At 42.1% G+C, this 15,488-nt stretch overlaps 1 protein-coding gene across 3 annotated transcripts in view; it reads right to left on the bottom strand.

The window, feature by feature from the left end:
* Positions 1-15,488, bottom strand: part of UBA6 (ubiquitin like modifier activating enzyme 6) — a 55,126-nt gene that overhangs the window by 25,200 nt on the left and 14,438 nt on the right. For all 3 annotated transcript variants that reach the window (XM_073340253.2, XM_073340252.2, XM_073340251.2), the window contains 11 exons: positions 14,642-14,764; positions 12,722-12,845; positions 10,784-10,887; positions 8,961-9,023; positions 7,736-7,812; positions 6,020-6,086; positions 5,214-5,357; positions 4,559-4,626; positions 2,877-2,955; positions 1,576-1,656; positions 959-1,036 (listed from right to left, as the gene is read on the bottom strand). In XM_073340253.2, the coding sequence (XP_073196354.1) occupies positions 959-1,036; positions 1,576-1,656; positions 2,877-2,955; positions 4,559-4,626; positions 5,214-5,357; positions 6,020-6,086; positions 7,736-7,812; positions 8,961-9,023; positions 10,784-10,887; positions 12,722-12,845; positions 14,642-14,764 (1,008 nt within the window). The remainder of the gene's footprint in view (positions 1-958; positions 1,037-1,575; positions 1,657-2,876; positions 2,956-4,558; positions 4,627-5,213; positions 5,358-6,019; positions 6,087-7,735; positions 7,813-8,960; positions 9,024-10,783; positions 10,888-12,721; positions 12,846-14,641; positions 14,765-15,488) is intronic.

The following is a 15,488-nucleotide window of genomic DNA, read 5'->3' on the forward strand; positions in this document are numbered from 1 at the left end:
TGACATTGGTCTGTAAAGCCCTATATAGGTTGGGTTCTAGCCATGCAAGACACCGTCTCTCCCCCGATTTGCTGCCACTTCCGTCTTTGCTAGCAATAGCTACATTTGAACAACTGAAGGCTATGGAATTGGCTTCTCCCATTGGTCTGCCAAAGCTTGAGACTACTGCAGGTTACAATGCAAAGTCGACCATCTTTCTCCTTTTAGTAGCTTTCAAAGAATGAACTATTGCTTTTTGTTGCCCAATAATTAATCACATGCATTTTTCAAAGTATTTAATTACTTAATGAAAAACATAATAGTTAGGACAGTGTAAATATACACAACAGTGCACACAGGCAAGCAAGTTGATTTGACTATTATGAACTGCAAATTAAAACATCTAGTATCATAACTCCAGGGTCTCCATACCAATATTTCAGAAAGTCATGGCTGAAGTGTTTAAAGCAGACTAAAATTTTATCATAAATTCTGTTTTAATATTTCTGCCATTGGATTATTTGTATACTGCTTCACCATACTTTTCAGTTACGTAATTCTCATATTTCAATTGTCAAGTCACAGCAACCTGATGTAAGATGTTTACTGCTTGTAAATTCGTAATTCGCATCACTCTCAGTGGCCTGCAAAAGGTCTTGGTTCTGATTCTTCACTCACAGCTATGAAGAGGAGGAATAACTTCACTGAAGTCAATGGAATGACACTGGTGTATATGAGTGGAGAATCAGGCCCTTGGAGTCTATTAAACCAGTGTTAATATAAATACTAAATTTAGATGTATGAATAAGTCTAAATATTAGAGTTAGTATTGTTAAAGTCCATTCCCCACCCCAGTCTTCTCAAAGACTCCTTTCTTTGTACACAAATATTTATATGCTTAAGCTAAGGTCTCACAGTGGGTAAAAGCAGCAGCACATACTCTGGCCAGGAGACACTATGATGCAAAAAGAAAGTCTACCTGTATATGATGGGGTCGAAAAAGAAACTGCCTGTTCAAGTTGGATTTCTCTATCAAGTCTGGATCTGTAATTGTGACCTACAACAAGAAGGAAAAAAAGAACAGCTGAAATTATAAACCAAGTGTGCTGTTCAGCACTGCTCTTTTTGTAAAATCTAGCTTCCAGTGTCAAAATAAGCCTGACAGATGGTAACATGAGCATTAAGACTGTTACAAGAATCTATTTTAACATCTTAGATTTTAAAACAATTTCCCAAGCATGCTGCTCATGAGTTCTAATTCCAAATTACACATGAACATCCCAATTTACACATAGCTCTCTTCCTCCTACCCAAGAACTTAATCCAAAACAAGACTAACTCCTTAATAAGACTACAGTGGGATACAATTTTTATTTAAAAAATGTACGTGTAAGGGGGTATTTAAACTGGTTTTCATAATAAACAATCCTCTTTAAAAGAGGGGAAAATATGAGACAAGCACACCTCTCTGTACACCATCATCGCTTTCACCTCATAGTCTCCAGTACATCCAAATCATGCCACATTTACAATAAACCCTGTCTTGTGTTATTGTTTAGATACGTAATGACAAGCCAGTGTGTGCATAAAACTTACCATGCCTTTGTCTCGGCCACTACCAACTCCAAGAAGTGCAAAATTTTTTAACATTTCACAGCCTATTGCTCCACACCCAACCTAAAGAAAATACATTTAAAGTAGTCACAGCCATCATTTATTTCTACCACTTCAAAAAAACAGGAGGGGACTTCATCATAACATAAGATTAACTGAAAAAGTATATAAATTACAGTAAACTTTGAGGTGATATTCAAAATTCAGATGTTTAGCTATAAAAGTCCTGAAAGATCTAGGCCCTAGTTATCGGAGACACCGTAAGACCTGCCACAACCCTTTCACTCAGAAGGAATGCTCCAACCATGTAAATGAAGTGTGAAATCATCAGCAGCTAGGGGGAGAATGTTCTTTGTGACAAGCCACCATCAACTCACTGCCGAATATACAACTAAACCCTAACCAAGACACTCTCTGAGCAAGATCCAAGAGATTGTTTGATCAGGCTTTTCACTAACTTCCCTGACATTTTTTATACTAGCTTCTAACTACTTCCATGGATTCTCTGAGGAAAATGAGGTTGGCTGCTTTGATGGACTGCAAAGCAGGAAAGATTATATTCAGAGCTGTTTTATGAAAAGCAGGCCCAGAAACCAAAGCAGTGGACATCTTATAAATACTACCATTAAAGTTTACCCGGTTAGGCTGTTTAGATGACCTTTCTGGACAACTACAAATAGATTTTCTCTAAATCACTCTTCACTTCTTACTACAAGATTTTCTCCAAAGATTTAATACATCTTGTTTAAATAAGACTTGTTTTCTATATACAGACACAGTTCCTTTACATTTAGGACATTATGAAGCACCACAGCAAGAACTGAACTGTCATTCTAAAAACTATAATTTTGCACTGCATTCTTTTCATACTTTATTTTTATTCCTTTACTCACTAAGACCCTGATCTTCAAGGAAATCCACATGAGCAATGTCTCATTGTACACAGCTCCTTGCAGGTTCAAGGCATCATTTACAAATTCAGTAATTTACAATGGGTCTCTTAGACATTAGTTTCAGAGTAGCAGCCGTGTTAGTCTGTATCCGCAAAAACAACAGGAGTACTTATGGCACCTTTGTTAGTCTCTAAGGTGCCACAAGTACTCCTGTTTTTTTAGACATTAGTGTGTATTACTGAGAATCTACTTTTACTTTGAATGGTTATCTGTCCAGTTATTCATGTAACCACTGTAGATCTGGCTAATTTGAGGACAATTATAATTACTTGCACCATAATATATGACAGTTCACATAACACATGACTTCATATCATAATCCAAACTTACCAAGAAAACATTCAACTTATGCAGCTTTTGGCACAGGGACTCTCCAATGCAAATCCTCAAGGCATCATATTTATCTCCCCTATGCAGACACATTCAGATAAAGAGGGAAAACAATAAATTGGCAAGAGAGATACTAACCTACGTATGATAAATGGCATATATTGTGCTTCAATATTAGCTAAGATAAGAAGGTGAAAACTTCCCCTCAACTCATACTGTCTCAGGACTCATTACTTAGTCCTGGCCTTGAGTGCAGGGGACTGGACCACATGACCTCTCGAGGTCCCTTCCAGTTCTATGATTCTAAAAATAAGATATACCCACCTAGGGAATGTTAGAATATAGATATTCAGGCCTGTCTGTAAAGGCCTATACGCTAAGAATTTAGGTGTATTCTTATCACTTGGCTAGTGATAGAGGTATAAAAGAAAGAATCAAAATCACTGTCTGCTGGTGTAAGGGCCTTCTCTTACTGTGACAGTCTGAGGCCCTGTTCTTAGGCTAAGGCCTTTGGCTAAGCAGCAGAGGCAGCCATAAGCTGGGAAGCGAACGGTCACATCCTCACATTCCAAACTAGTCACATTGAAATAAGGTGCTATTGGGCTGTTAGGCGCTATCAGGACAGGATTGTATTCCTATCACCTCCAGAGAAAGGGAAGTGCCTAGAAAATGTAAAAGGAAACTTAGTTTGATAGCATCCTGTCTGGCAAGAACTCACTTATCAATAGCTGGGATGTGAAATCCTCACTTCTGTATTGTTTTGTCATTATAGTTCCCACTTTGCTGTTGTTTGTCTGTATAATCTCTGTCTGGTTCTGTGATTGTTCCTGTCTGCTGTATAATTAATTTTGCTGGGTGTAAACTAATTGAGGTGGTGGGATATAATTGGTTACATAATCATGTTACAATATGTTAGGATTGGTTAGTTAAATTTCAGGAAAATGATTGGTTAAGGTATAGCTAAGCAGAACTCAAGTTTTACTATATAATCTGTAGTCAATGAGAAAGTGACGGGGTGTGGGTGGGGGTGGGCATGTGGGTGTGTGAGATGGGAACAGGGAATGGGGGTAAGAAAATTGGAATCATGTTTTGCTAAAGGGGGAGATGGGAACAGGGAATGGGGGTAAGAAAATTGGAATCATGTTTTGCTAAAGGGGGAGATGGGAACAGGGAATGGGGGTAAGAAAATTGGAATCATGTTTTGCTAAAGGGGGAGATGGGAACAGGGAATGGGGGTAAGAAAATTGGAATCATGTTTTGCTAAAGGGGGAAATGGGAACAGGGAATGGGAGTAAGGAAGTTGGAATCATGTTTGGCTAAGGGCAGGAATGGGAACAGGGACACAGGTGTAAGGCTTTGTGGTGTCAGAGCTGGGAAGGAGGATACTAAGGAAGGAAACTGGAATCATGCTTGCTGGAAGTTCACCCCAATAAACATCGAATTGTTTGCACCTTTGGACTTCGGGTATTGTTGCTCTCTGTTCATGCGAGAAGGACCAGGGAAGTAAGTGGGTGAAGGAATAAGCCCCCTAACAGGGAACATTTCCTCTAACAGATTAAAAAAAAATGCAGTCAAAGTATGTACTGAAGCATTACTAGGTTAAAATCTTAAAAATTGGATTGCATGCCCACAAGTGATTCAGTACCTAAAACATTATTACGTTTAGAAAATTTCAGCTTTACCTTGGGAGGAATTCTTCACAACTGGTCTTGTCTAGAGATATAGAGATGTCCAATGCATCAATGTACAGCTAAGGGGAAAAAAATAATTTGATCATGCGAAAATATTTCAGATTACTGTGTAAATGTATTTGATTTAGAAGGAGACAATTAGGAATGCACACTTCCTGGGTACAATATGTAGCCATGAAAATTAGGAAAATTAAATATGAAAGACGGGCTAAATCTCGACTGTCATTATATAATTAAATAGCATCATTAACTTGGGAGTTATTTTTCCTAGCTACTAAAAGTATATAATGAACTTGAAAATAAATGTTTATGCCAGAGAAAAAGCTGGTACATTCATAGCATTCAGATATCTCTTTTAATCTATGACAGTTACATCGCTTATCCAGTCCTTTTGAAAGTAGTTCCCAATGAGTCTCAGACTGTTTTTAATCTAATTGCATTCTAGAGGCCAGGCCCAGCATCCTTGGCAGCACCGTTCTTATCTATAGTAGTTCAAGTTAGCATAGATTATATTTTATACCTTCACACAGACAATGACAACAATAAGTGTCTATGCTTGCCTTCAATTTCAGCATGTGGAAACAACCTCCATACCCACTGCCATGTATTAATAAAGCTAAACATCAAAAAAGGAGAAAAAACTTACCCACTGCTGCAAAGGAGAAAATTTTCCCGTTACTGCTTTCAAGACTTCTTGGCTAGCAACACCACCTACTGCTGCAGCAAGGGGAGCTAGAAATCCCTGAGCAGACCTAGAGAGCCATTTCACTATGTCTTCATTCACCTGAGGCTGAAAGATAATCCACAATAAAAAAACAATTTTAAAAATTTCTCCCAAAAATTAAAAATATTCTGTGCTTGTGAGATAGTGCTATCCATGAGGCAAGGACATGTACTTTTTATCCACAAAACAGGAACGGCACAGTCAACCCTAACCCAAAGGTACCAGCACTTCTAGAAGTGACAGTATTTCAAGTCTCCATACCCATTCAACCTCTGGCTTTTAACATCATCCAACTCTTCTGACAATGCAGCCAACAGATGTGGTTTTCCTATGGGGAAGAGACAACACTGAAGTGGCTAAAGCCCTACAGATTAAGGAACTATGCCCTACAATCCTGGAAGAAAGCCTGCCACTCTTAATCATGACAACATCAAGAAAGGACATGACATGTTAGAAGTTTTGTTTTAGCTGATATGTTCAAAGGCTAAGGAATCTGCACTGCTTGGGGCTAAAAGTGGTTTTGAGAAGTCTTGTGTAAGTGTCTGGATAGAACAGTGAGGTAACTTTTCCGTGGGACTGAAAAGTAGAAAGTACACAGAATTTGAAAAGGGGCTTGTCTCTCTGCTCCTTTGCTTTCCTTTTATTTTCTGCTCCAAGTTGCAGCTGTAATGGATAGATGGTCTACTGGACCTTGGGCTAAGATATTAGCTTAGCTAAGAGCTACTCACTTTGCTTTCCAGTGTTTCACTTATGGATACTGCTATTTTCAACATCTCCTCAGCATCCTGAAGGCATCTAAATCCCAGGACAAAAACAGCAATGAACGCTTAATAGTAAAGGATTTTCTCCATGAATACGGACATCGAAGAACAATTCCCTACGCAAAAAGCCAAGAACCAAACTCAAGAAATGTGTCTAGCTTTTGACCGTAAAAGTGTTGAAAATACATCTTAAAATCTGCTTAAAAGTGTAATATTTAGTTCAAAAATAGGTGTCTTTACTGGATATTTCTACACAAAAGGTTTTAATGTTGGCATTTTAACTGACAACATAAGCTTAGAACAATACCTGAAGTCAAACTCCTAAAGCAGGGGTGGGCAGTTTTTGGCCTGAGAGCCACATCTGGGAATGGAAATTGTATGGGGGCCATGCATGCTCATGAAATTGGTGCTTGCGGTGTGGGAGGGGGTGAGGACAGAAATAAGGAGTTCAGGGTGTGGGAGGGGGCTCTGGGCTAGGGCAGAGGGTTGGGGTGTGGGAGGGGATACAAGCTCTGGGTGCGGGTTCCAGGGTGGGGCCAGAAATGAGGGGTTGAGAGTGTGGAAGGGGACTCTGGCTGCGGACACTGTGGAAGAGGAGTTTGGGGTACAGGAGGGTGCTCCGGTCTGGTACCGAGGGGTTCGAAGGGCAGGAGGGGGGATCAGGGCTCGGGCAAGCAGTTGGAGCATGGGAGGTGGTCAGGGGTGTGGGCTACAGCGGGCACTTATCTCAAGCAGCTCCCGGAAGCAGCGGCATGTCCCCACTCCAGCTCCTATGCAGAGGCGCGGCCAGGCGGCTCTGCGAGCTACCCCATCCATCCCTGCAGCTCCCGGAAGCAGCGGCATGTCCCCCCTCTGGCTCCTATGCAGAGCTGCGGCGCCGGCCAGGCAGCTCTGCATGCCGTTCTGTCTGCAAGCACCGCCCCCATGACTCCCATGGGCCACAGTTCCTGGCCAATGGGAGCAGCAGAGCCAGCGACTGGGGCAGGGGCAGCGTGTGGAGCCCCCTGGCTGCCCTTACGCATAGGAGCTGGAGGAGGGACATGCCGCTGCTTCCAGGAGCCATGTGGAGCCACAGCACTCACAGAGCGGGGCAAGCTCCTGACCCTGCTCCCCGGCGGGAGCTCGAGGGGTGGATTAAAAGGTTTGATGGGTCGTATCCAGCCCACAGTTTGCCCACCCCTATCCTAAAGGCTACTTATGTTTGTTTGTGTACAGAGACTTAATTACATGAATTTATTGGTGGTGAAAGGTGAAGACTAACATTCTCTCTTTACCCATGCAAGAGCTACAGGATCACATAGTGCAGTAGCAGTGCAAGCTTCTCCACACTGCTCCATCAATGTGAAACCACCGTGACATACAGGCATGGCCACTGAAGAAAAGGTAGTCAGATATCTGGCCTCTCCTGTTGAGACTGACAATGGGGTGCCAGATAGCAGGATGGTTTTTGAGTGTGTCATGGACTAATATCAAACTCATTAATGGCTGTTCAGTGGCATATCCATAGATTGTTACTTTCTATCATTACTAAGCTGGCCTTATTTTGAACTCATGATCTAGAGATGAAAAACTCCAGGTACCTTACCAATAACACAAGCCATCACACTCCCCTGCAATAGTGTGATATTGGAAATGAAACTAATTAAGCAACAGAAGATAAACACGGTATTAAAATGACATTACCCAACGTTCGGCATGCGACCAAAGTTTTCCTGGAACTGGTTCAATGCAAGCATGGCAGTGTGAATTTGCAAAGGTGCCTGTTAAGGAAGAGGAGATGTCTGATTTACACAGAACTAATCCATGGCTAACTCAGGGTTCATCTACACAGTGCGGCAATGCACACCAGATGGATGCAAACTGTACAATCCTCTGAAGTGTTGCACGCTAACTGCCCTGGGTAGATCCTGCTGATACGCTCTAAAATGTACCTCGTGCACGATGATGTAGTCCCATTTGAAAAACTACTACGTTAACGTGCACTAGGAACCTTTCAGAGCACATCAGCAGGGTTCACCCAAAACCGTTAGAGCACGACACTTTAAAGCACTCTAGAATTTACACCTCTCTGGTGCGCACCGTGTACACAAACCCTCAGAGGACACTGCCAAATAATTTTTATAGTTAAGATTAAAAAGTCTCCTTTCCCCCCATTTTGGTCCTTTTCCAAGATGGCAAACATTTTTCCACAGTGTTCTGGAAGTGTTGTTAGTTATCTTCTTGCTGGAGCACAGGTCAAAGTTAACAATACAGCTGTAACAAGAAGAGTCGGAATGCAAGGCTCTCCAAGACCTAATAAAGCAAATGATAGTTACATTCTGCAATATAACCGCCAAACACTAGTTGTCAGGAAAGGAAAGCCCCAGAAGAAAAGAGGGAAAAAAAGAAGTGTGGGATGGAATCACCTGTGCAAACACTTTGATTCAACATTTCAATGGGATTAAAGTTATGTGAGTCTGAGGTCCATAGTAGGTTACTAAATCAGTGGTAGGAAGACAACAGCACCAGATTCAAGTACTAGTGAGGCAGTTTTTAACATTCAATATCTTGGTTAGGTAGAAATTAAAGATTTTCACCAGGGAGCTCTCAGATTTCAAGCAGCAGAAATCATTGGTTAGTAGCCCTAGCCATATATATGAAAAATGAGAATTCTTAACAGGTTACTGAATTTGGCTTACATTTTCCCACAAAGCCCCCAACACGGCTTCTGGGTCCAGAGCTTTTACAACAAAAAGACAAAACATACATTTTACATGACCATGTTCACACTGAGACCCCCTTCGTGTTCCTACTCCATACTTTCCAGTACACTCACATTCAACCAATACAAGATTAAATAGATCTGCAACTTCCTATTGCAAAATTATGGAAAATTTAGTGTTTAAAAAAAAATCCACATGCTAATTACCTCAGGTTTGCTAAAATCTGCAAGAAGGTAAGTTGGGTTTTTTAACTGTTTCTCCAGCCGTTCCTAGAAGAAAACAAGATCTCCTGAACAGAATGTATTACACCTATTTACATACATATCCTGTTCTATTGTGGGGAAATTGGACAACAAAATAGAAAGCAAACAATGGTAACTGATCTCTAACCCCACACATGAAGAACTGAAATCTGCACATACCTTCTTTTCAGTGTTCTCATCTCTATTACTCTTCATTTCACTAATGCTACAGAAGTTAATGAATGTCTACTTTTGCTCATTTCAGCCACGTTAGATATCCAATTGGCAGTACCTATTCCAGCAATACTTCTGTCTGTCAGTTACTGGTGATTCTACACCAGTGACCAGTTCTGTGGTGGTTTTGTGAGTGCACAAGGAGAGACTAGATAAATGCACTTGCATATCATTGAGTGGTGGCTTACAGGATAGACTTCCCACCACATGAAATGCTATTTCTGGTTGTCTATTAGAAGCTCTTGGAATCCTCTGGGAACAAACACTTTAAAGTAATGGAAAGTCCAAAATTTGAACTCAGGTCTCCAGAGGTGATAAGCCAGTGCACTGTTCCACTGCACCATCTAGCTACCACTTCACACTTAATGATAAGAGCAGAAACAATAAAAGCAGAGAACAGCTGAGCAGTTAAGATTATATGCAAAAAATCTGGTGTACAACCCAGACTAACCAAACAATTTAAAGGAAAAGTGTGTGTATGTCTGGGGGGCGATGAGGGGGGAGTGGCAAGGCAGTGTAGTGGGGAGAGGGCACTAGCCTTTCACCTCTAGAGACGAGGGATAGTAATTTGGGCTTGCCACAACACAAGCGACCACATGCAGAGTTAACAGTGAAAATGCTATACATATTCACATATGTGAAAAGTGATCCAATAGTCTTGTTCTCTCAGTATGCCGCTGAAAGCACTACATATTCTCCAACATCCCAGCCAAGATGTATTCTTACAGCATTCCCTTCTGCTAGCATTAGAAGGAGGATTATCGAACATTCAGATTTACTGGACTGATGAATAACAAATTTAAGTTGAAGTTTTCAGGCTTCTCTGCAGTTGGATAATGAAATTACTATTTTTCTGAGCATATGGGAGTACCACTTTAGCCAAAAAGTTACCTGTCCATTCATCCTATTTATACCTTCTACATCAGAGGTGGGCAAACTATGGCCCGCGGGACAGTCCTGCCTGGCCCCTGAGCCCCCGGCCCCTCCCCGCAGTCTCAGCACACCACGCCACCAACGCTCTGGGTGGCGGGGCTGCGCGCTCATGCAAGGCAACGCAGCAGCGTGTCTGGCTCCAGCTGGGCGGCGCAGCTCCAGACATGCTGCTCTGAGCGGCATGGTAGGGGGTTGGGGGGTTGGATATGGGGCAGGGGGTCCTGGGGGGCAGTCAGAGGCCAGGGGGCGATTGGATAGGGCAGAGGTTCAGGGGGGGGCGGGGGGGGGGGGTTGGATAGGGGCAGGGATCCCAGGAGGGGGCGGTTAGGGGACAAGGAGCAGGAGGTGTTGGACGGGTGGGGAGTTCTGAGGGGGGCAGTTAGGGGGCAGGAAGTAGAAGGGGGCGGATGGGGGCAGGGGCCAGGCTGTTTGGGGAGGCACAGTCTTCCCTACCCAGCCCTCCATACAGTTTCGCACCCTGATGTGGCCCTTGGGCCAAAAAGTTTGCCCACCCCTGTTCTACATATACCTTTATGTCCAAGAACTCAATTCTCATTTCACTTTTTTAAAAACACGCTTCCATTTAGAAGAAAAACTTGCTGCACCAAGAGAACACTTACAAAGCAAAATATTTTGGGTGTCTTTACTTGGACAGCTATTCCTCCATGTAAGTAAGGCTCCATATCTGAAGTATCGCCAATGCTGAAAGAATAAGGTGACACCACTGAAAAGATAAAAAGTTAACTGTTATTTTGGTGACAATGTCACATAATAAGCAGCTTAGGTACATACCGTTATTCCATTTCTCAGGAATGTACATTATTTCTGCTAATACTTTTACTCTCTCATTGCTTCCTTTCAGGTTGCAATTGCTATAGTTCAACCTTATGAGAAAACCATGATGGTCAGTGTAGTTTACGCATTTTTCAACATTTCATGTCTTTTCCCAGGTATGGGCCTAAAGCATTAGTTTAACGTAATTTGTTATATAGACACACACACACACCCTTTTAAAATGTAAGGAACTTTTATCATCAGTTTAGCCATAAAGGAACAGGAAATATAAAGTATTAGTTTCCCCTGGGACTGGACAATTAGAGCAACAAAATTTAGCCCAATCAATACTCACTTAATTTTGCACTATCAACAAAGCTCAGCACTGTAGCAGAACAACATGAAAATAGAGGCAGGAACTTTTGCAAAGCAGCTGGAGCACATAAGGGCAAAAACAAGGCCTTTCTCAAAAAGTAATTAGTCAAAACACCATTTAGTCATGGAAGAATATTGTTAGGGAATAAGCATCAGTAAGGCTACGATTTTGGCACAGAAATTTTTATTAAATGTCATGACGGAGGTGTGGGAGGAAACATCAGTACACCACAGAAAAGTCAGCAAATAATGTAGTTTTTGCTACATCAAACACACACAAGAGCATAGTGGGTGTGCTGAAAGGTAAAGCGGGGGTGGGGTGGGGGGGGTGTTTGAACAGCAAACCTACCCATCCTGCATTCACTGCAGGGCTGGGCCTGGCTCGCTGCTAGGGGCCTTGAGACCAGGCACATGGGGTTACAGAGCCACTCGGGTTTGGCCTGTCCACACCTCCATCTCCATAGGGGCAGATGGGCCAAACCTGAGTGGTGCTGTGACCCCATGCATGAGGTAGCAATGCCACTCAGCTTGGGGACATAATCAAATGTAGTTTTACATTCATTTCCAAGATTTCAAGGACTTAATTCAAATGCACGATTTCCATGACCTCCATGCTAAAATTGTAGCCCTAAGCGTCAGGGTACTTTAGCGAACTGGAAAACAAAGGCAGGAAGAGGGACTTGGGGAGAACCAGGGAAGTTAGGAGGAAAGAACAGAAGTGTTCAGTTCAGAAGAGCTCAAAATAACCCAGACATTTCATCACTAGCATTATTGGACTTTGTGCTATAGCTTTACAGTTCCTACCTCCAACTCAGTTAGGATGTTACACAAGATGTTACACAAGAAATTTTGCACTACAAAACCTACATATGATATTAACGTAGCCAGATGTCACCACAAAAATTAAGTACTATCATTTGGAGGTCCATGCTAAAGAACACAGAACAGACTTGAAATAATTTGGCACAATTGTGCAGTAAATTTCCCCTTCAGAATTTAAATTTTACCTCAAAATTTACTTTAACAAGTTTACAGTGTAATTAAATTTGAGAGACTGGCTGAGATTTACATGTGATATGAGTCCATGTTTCTAGGATACTATCAATGACTGAATGCTAAAAATATCAGGTGTCCAAACACTGTAGATGGTCCCAAACCCAGTGGTTCTGACCTCTTCATACTCATTTTATAAAAAAATCCTTTCACACCATCTCAGCACGTTCTAATCTAACGGACCACCAAGCAGAACTCCACAAACAGGAGATCCTTTAATTCAGTATTGATCTACAACAGTTTATCTACGTTCTTCCTGCTGCAAGCATACTGGCATTGTAGCGAGGGAAAATGCACATATCTACCAACAAAAAGAGTTCCTTTTGCACAAGTAAAACAATAGATACAAGGCTTACCCGTTATTTGTTGCATGGATCCATTTAAACAAGCCATTCCATGAACTTCCCGAAAGGTTAAGCACTGTCCTGTTTCCAGCTTGTGAGGATGATTTTCAAGGCAAGTGACAATCCCAGGGTTTGACTGAAAATGGAATTGACAGCAAAGTTAGTAAGAAACGGTCCTGAAAGTGTAACCTCAGAAGCAACTAAACATGTACAAGAGGTAGGAGCAGGGCTTTACCACCTTACTGCTAATATCTTTGTTACTAAAGACAAACTGCAAAGAGGGCTGGCTACAGAGCGCGAGCCATGTCTTAAAGCAGGTCGTGAAAGACACCACTGACATATTCCTTCCTTTCCCTAAAAAAAGTCTTTACTCCAGAATTCTGTATCCAAAACTGATCTTACTACCACGTATCTGAATTCATCAAAATACTATTCCCTAACAGATGCTGGAAAAAATTCTTGAGATCCCTGGGGAGAAGTACAGTACTTCAGAAAGTTGAGTTCAATAAACCCTGGGAACCAATACACCATTTAAAAAAAATCCCTGGGCTTTGCCCCTCTCCATACTACACTCCTAATTCATTTCTTCAGTTCTGCACTCCTGAAACCAGAAAGATTCCTTGAAGAAGTTGGTTTCCTCACCCATACCATTTTTAACATTCAGATGTAAAGATAAATTACCTGTTCTACTTTGTAAGTAACAATTCCTGTCCAAGAAGGCATTAATCTGACAGACAATATAAGGAGAATTATGGATCTATTCCACCCTCACTAGATGACAGAGACCACTGGCCAGGTCAAACAGAATGTTTTTATTTAAATGTATGTAGTTTTCCCTTGGCCAAGTTCATTGTATTCCTCCTCCTGTACATATCCCCAGGAAACCTTATGTTATTTAGAGGGGTGCATCTGCAAGATAGGGACTAGTATTAACATATCTATTACACCAATATGAACCTCTGTTGCACTATATACCATCATTGTTCACTGTACTTTAAGCTTGTTGTAAAAACAAAACTTGGAAAACAGAACTCCAGCTAGATCAAGTCTGTAACTGGAGTTTGAGAAGTAACAAACAAACAAAACAAAAGGAAAACAATTGTGGCATTAACATGACACTGACAACAATCATCCTGCTTATATGTTATATTCCTTTCCCTTTGTCTGCCTGGGCAATTGAGAGCGAAAGTTTTCTTAGGCTGAGACTGTCTTCTATTGTATGTTTGTACAGCGCCTAGGAGCACAATAAGGCCCCTCTGGATTCTAGGTGATACCACAATACAGACACCTAACAAACAACCGGGGGTCATAGATTCTGTAGGCTGAGCCCTTTGCACACATCAGGCGCTCCTTACATCCCTGTACCCCCCACCCCACCCAAATAAGCTCCCTGCATGCTACCCTCCCATGTCCCTCTACTTCAGGGTTTGCCTGCAACCCCTGCCCACCCTCTTCTCTATGCCAAGGGCTCTGTGCACCCCCTTCCTCCCACCCCCATACTAGGATCCGCCATTCCCCCTCCCATTCCTTACCCCCACCCCTTTTATTTCTTTTCTTTCTGTTTGGGAGAAAAGTCATGCATTTTAAACTGTATTGGAATGATAAGTAAAGCTAAGATGGGAGATATCATTATACTGGAAGCTGTTAGCGGCCGCCATCAACCAGTTCTGTGATCTATACACAATTACAGAGATAGTTGAAACTGCTCAGTCTGCCAACCACAGCCAGGGGCTCCATGTGCCCCTTATTTCTCCCTTCCAGTTTTCACCAAATTAGGATTCGGTCTACTGATGCCTAAACCATTCCTTGAAATTCTGGAACTGATCAGATGCAGCATCCAAAAGTTACCATGTTACAGACAAACGACATCAAGTTAAGTCTAGGTCATAAAAAAAGAAGTCAAATCACGGCAGTATGATTATTAGCTCTTACTTGTGTTATGTTTGAAATGAAGATTTCCTTTGGTTCCTCTCCTGTAGTATCCAGGACTTCAAATTCATCACCAAAGTCACAAAACAAACGTGACCATATTCCATACACATCTGCACTGATAAACTATAAAAGGGAAAACTATGAACATTCTTAATTGTGCACAAAACAGAAGTGTTCTTGTCACTTAAGGATACTATCCAATGTTGTTAATTTAGGTGCAAATTCCACCCTGTGTACTATATTGAATCCAACAAACACTGTGCCAAGAGACAGAATTTGGCCCTACATCAATCTTTCAAAATGAGCACATACAACTGGAACCAGAGATGGCATCAGCACACAGCAAAACTAATGAAAAGGACGTTTTCCATAACTTGTACTTGGTCTTAGCACATTCATTCTGGATCAGATTCACCACTTCACTTTAAAGCTCTAAAACACTTGTACTCCATTTCTAGCAACTCTCTCCACCAAGCTGTAGAGTGTACCCTGTGACGCAGCAGGGAGTGGGGCGCATTTGACCTGGGAATGTTGCAGGGGAGTTTCATTAGGGATGGGAGACTTCCCTTGAGGGAAGATACCTGTAACCTGAGCCAGGAGGGGGGTTGGGGCGAGATGATACCTTCTGCCTGGGGAAACTGAACAAAGGCTGGAGGAGGAGCTGGGGGGAGGCTGGATGAGACAGCTAGACGGGTTTCCAGTTCTGGGGAGTTGGCTGGAGAAGAGGAGGGAGCCCCAAGGCTGGGGTCTAATCTCCCTGCCCCCCAGAAAGGCCTGACTAAGGGATCTTTTTTATGCCTGCGAGCTCTGGTTTGAACTGTGTTCCTACCCTCCCTAAGTAAGGGCA

This window comes from Lepidochelys kempii, chromosome 4 (assembly GCF_965140285.1).
Source record: "Lepidochelys kempii isolate rLepKem1 chromosome 4, rLepKem1.hap1, whole genome shotgun sequence".
Classification (NCBI taxonomy): domain Eukaryota; kingdom Metazoa; phylum Chordata; order Testudines; family Cheloniidae; genus Lepidochelys; species Lepidochelys kempii.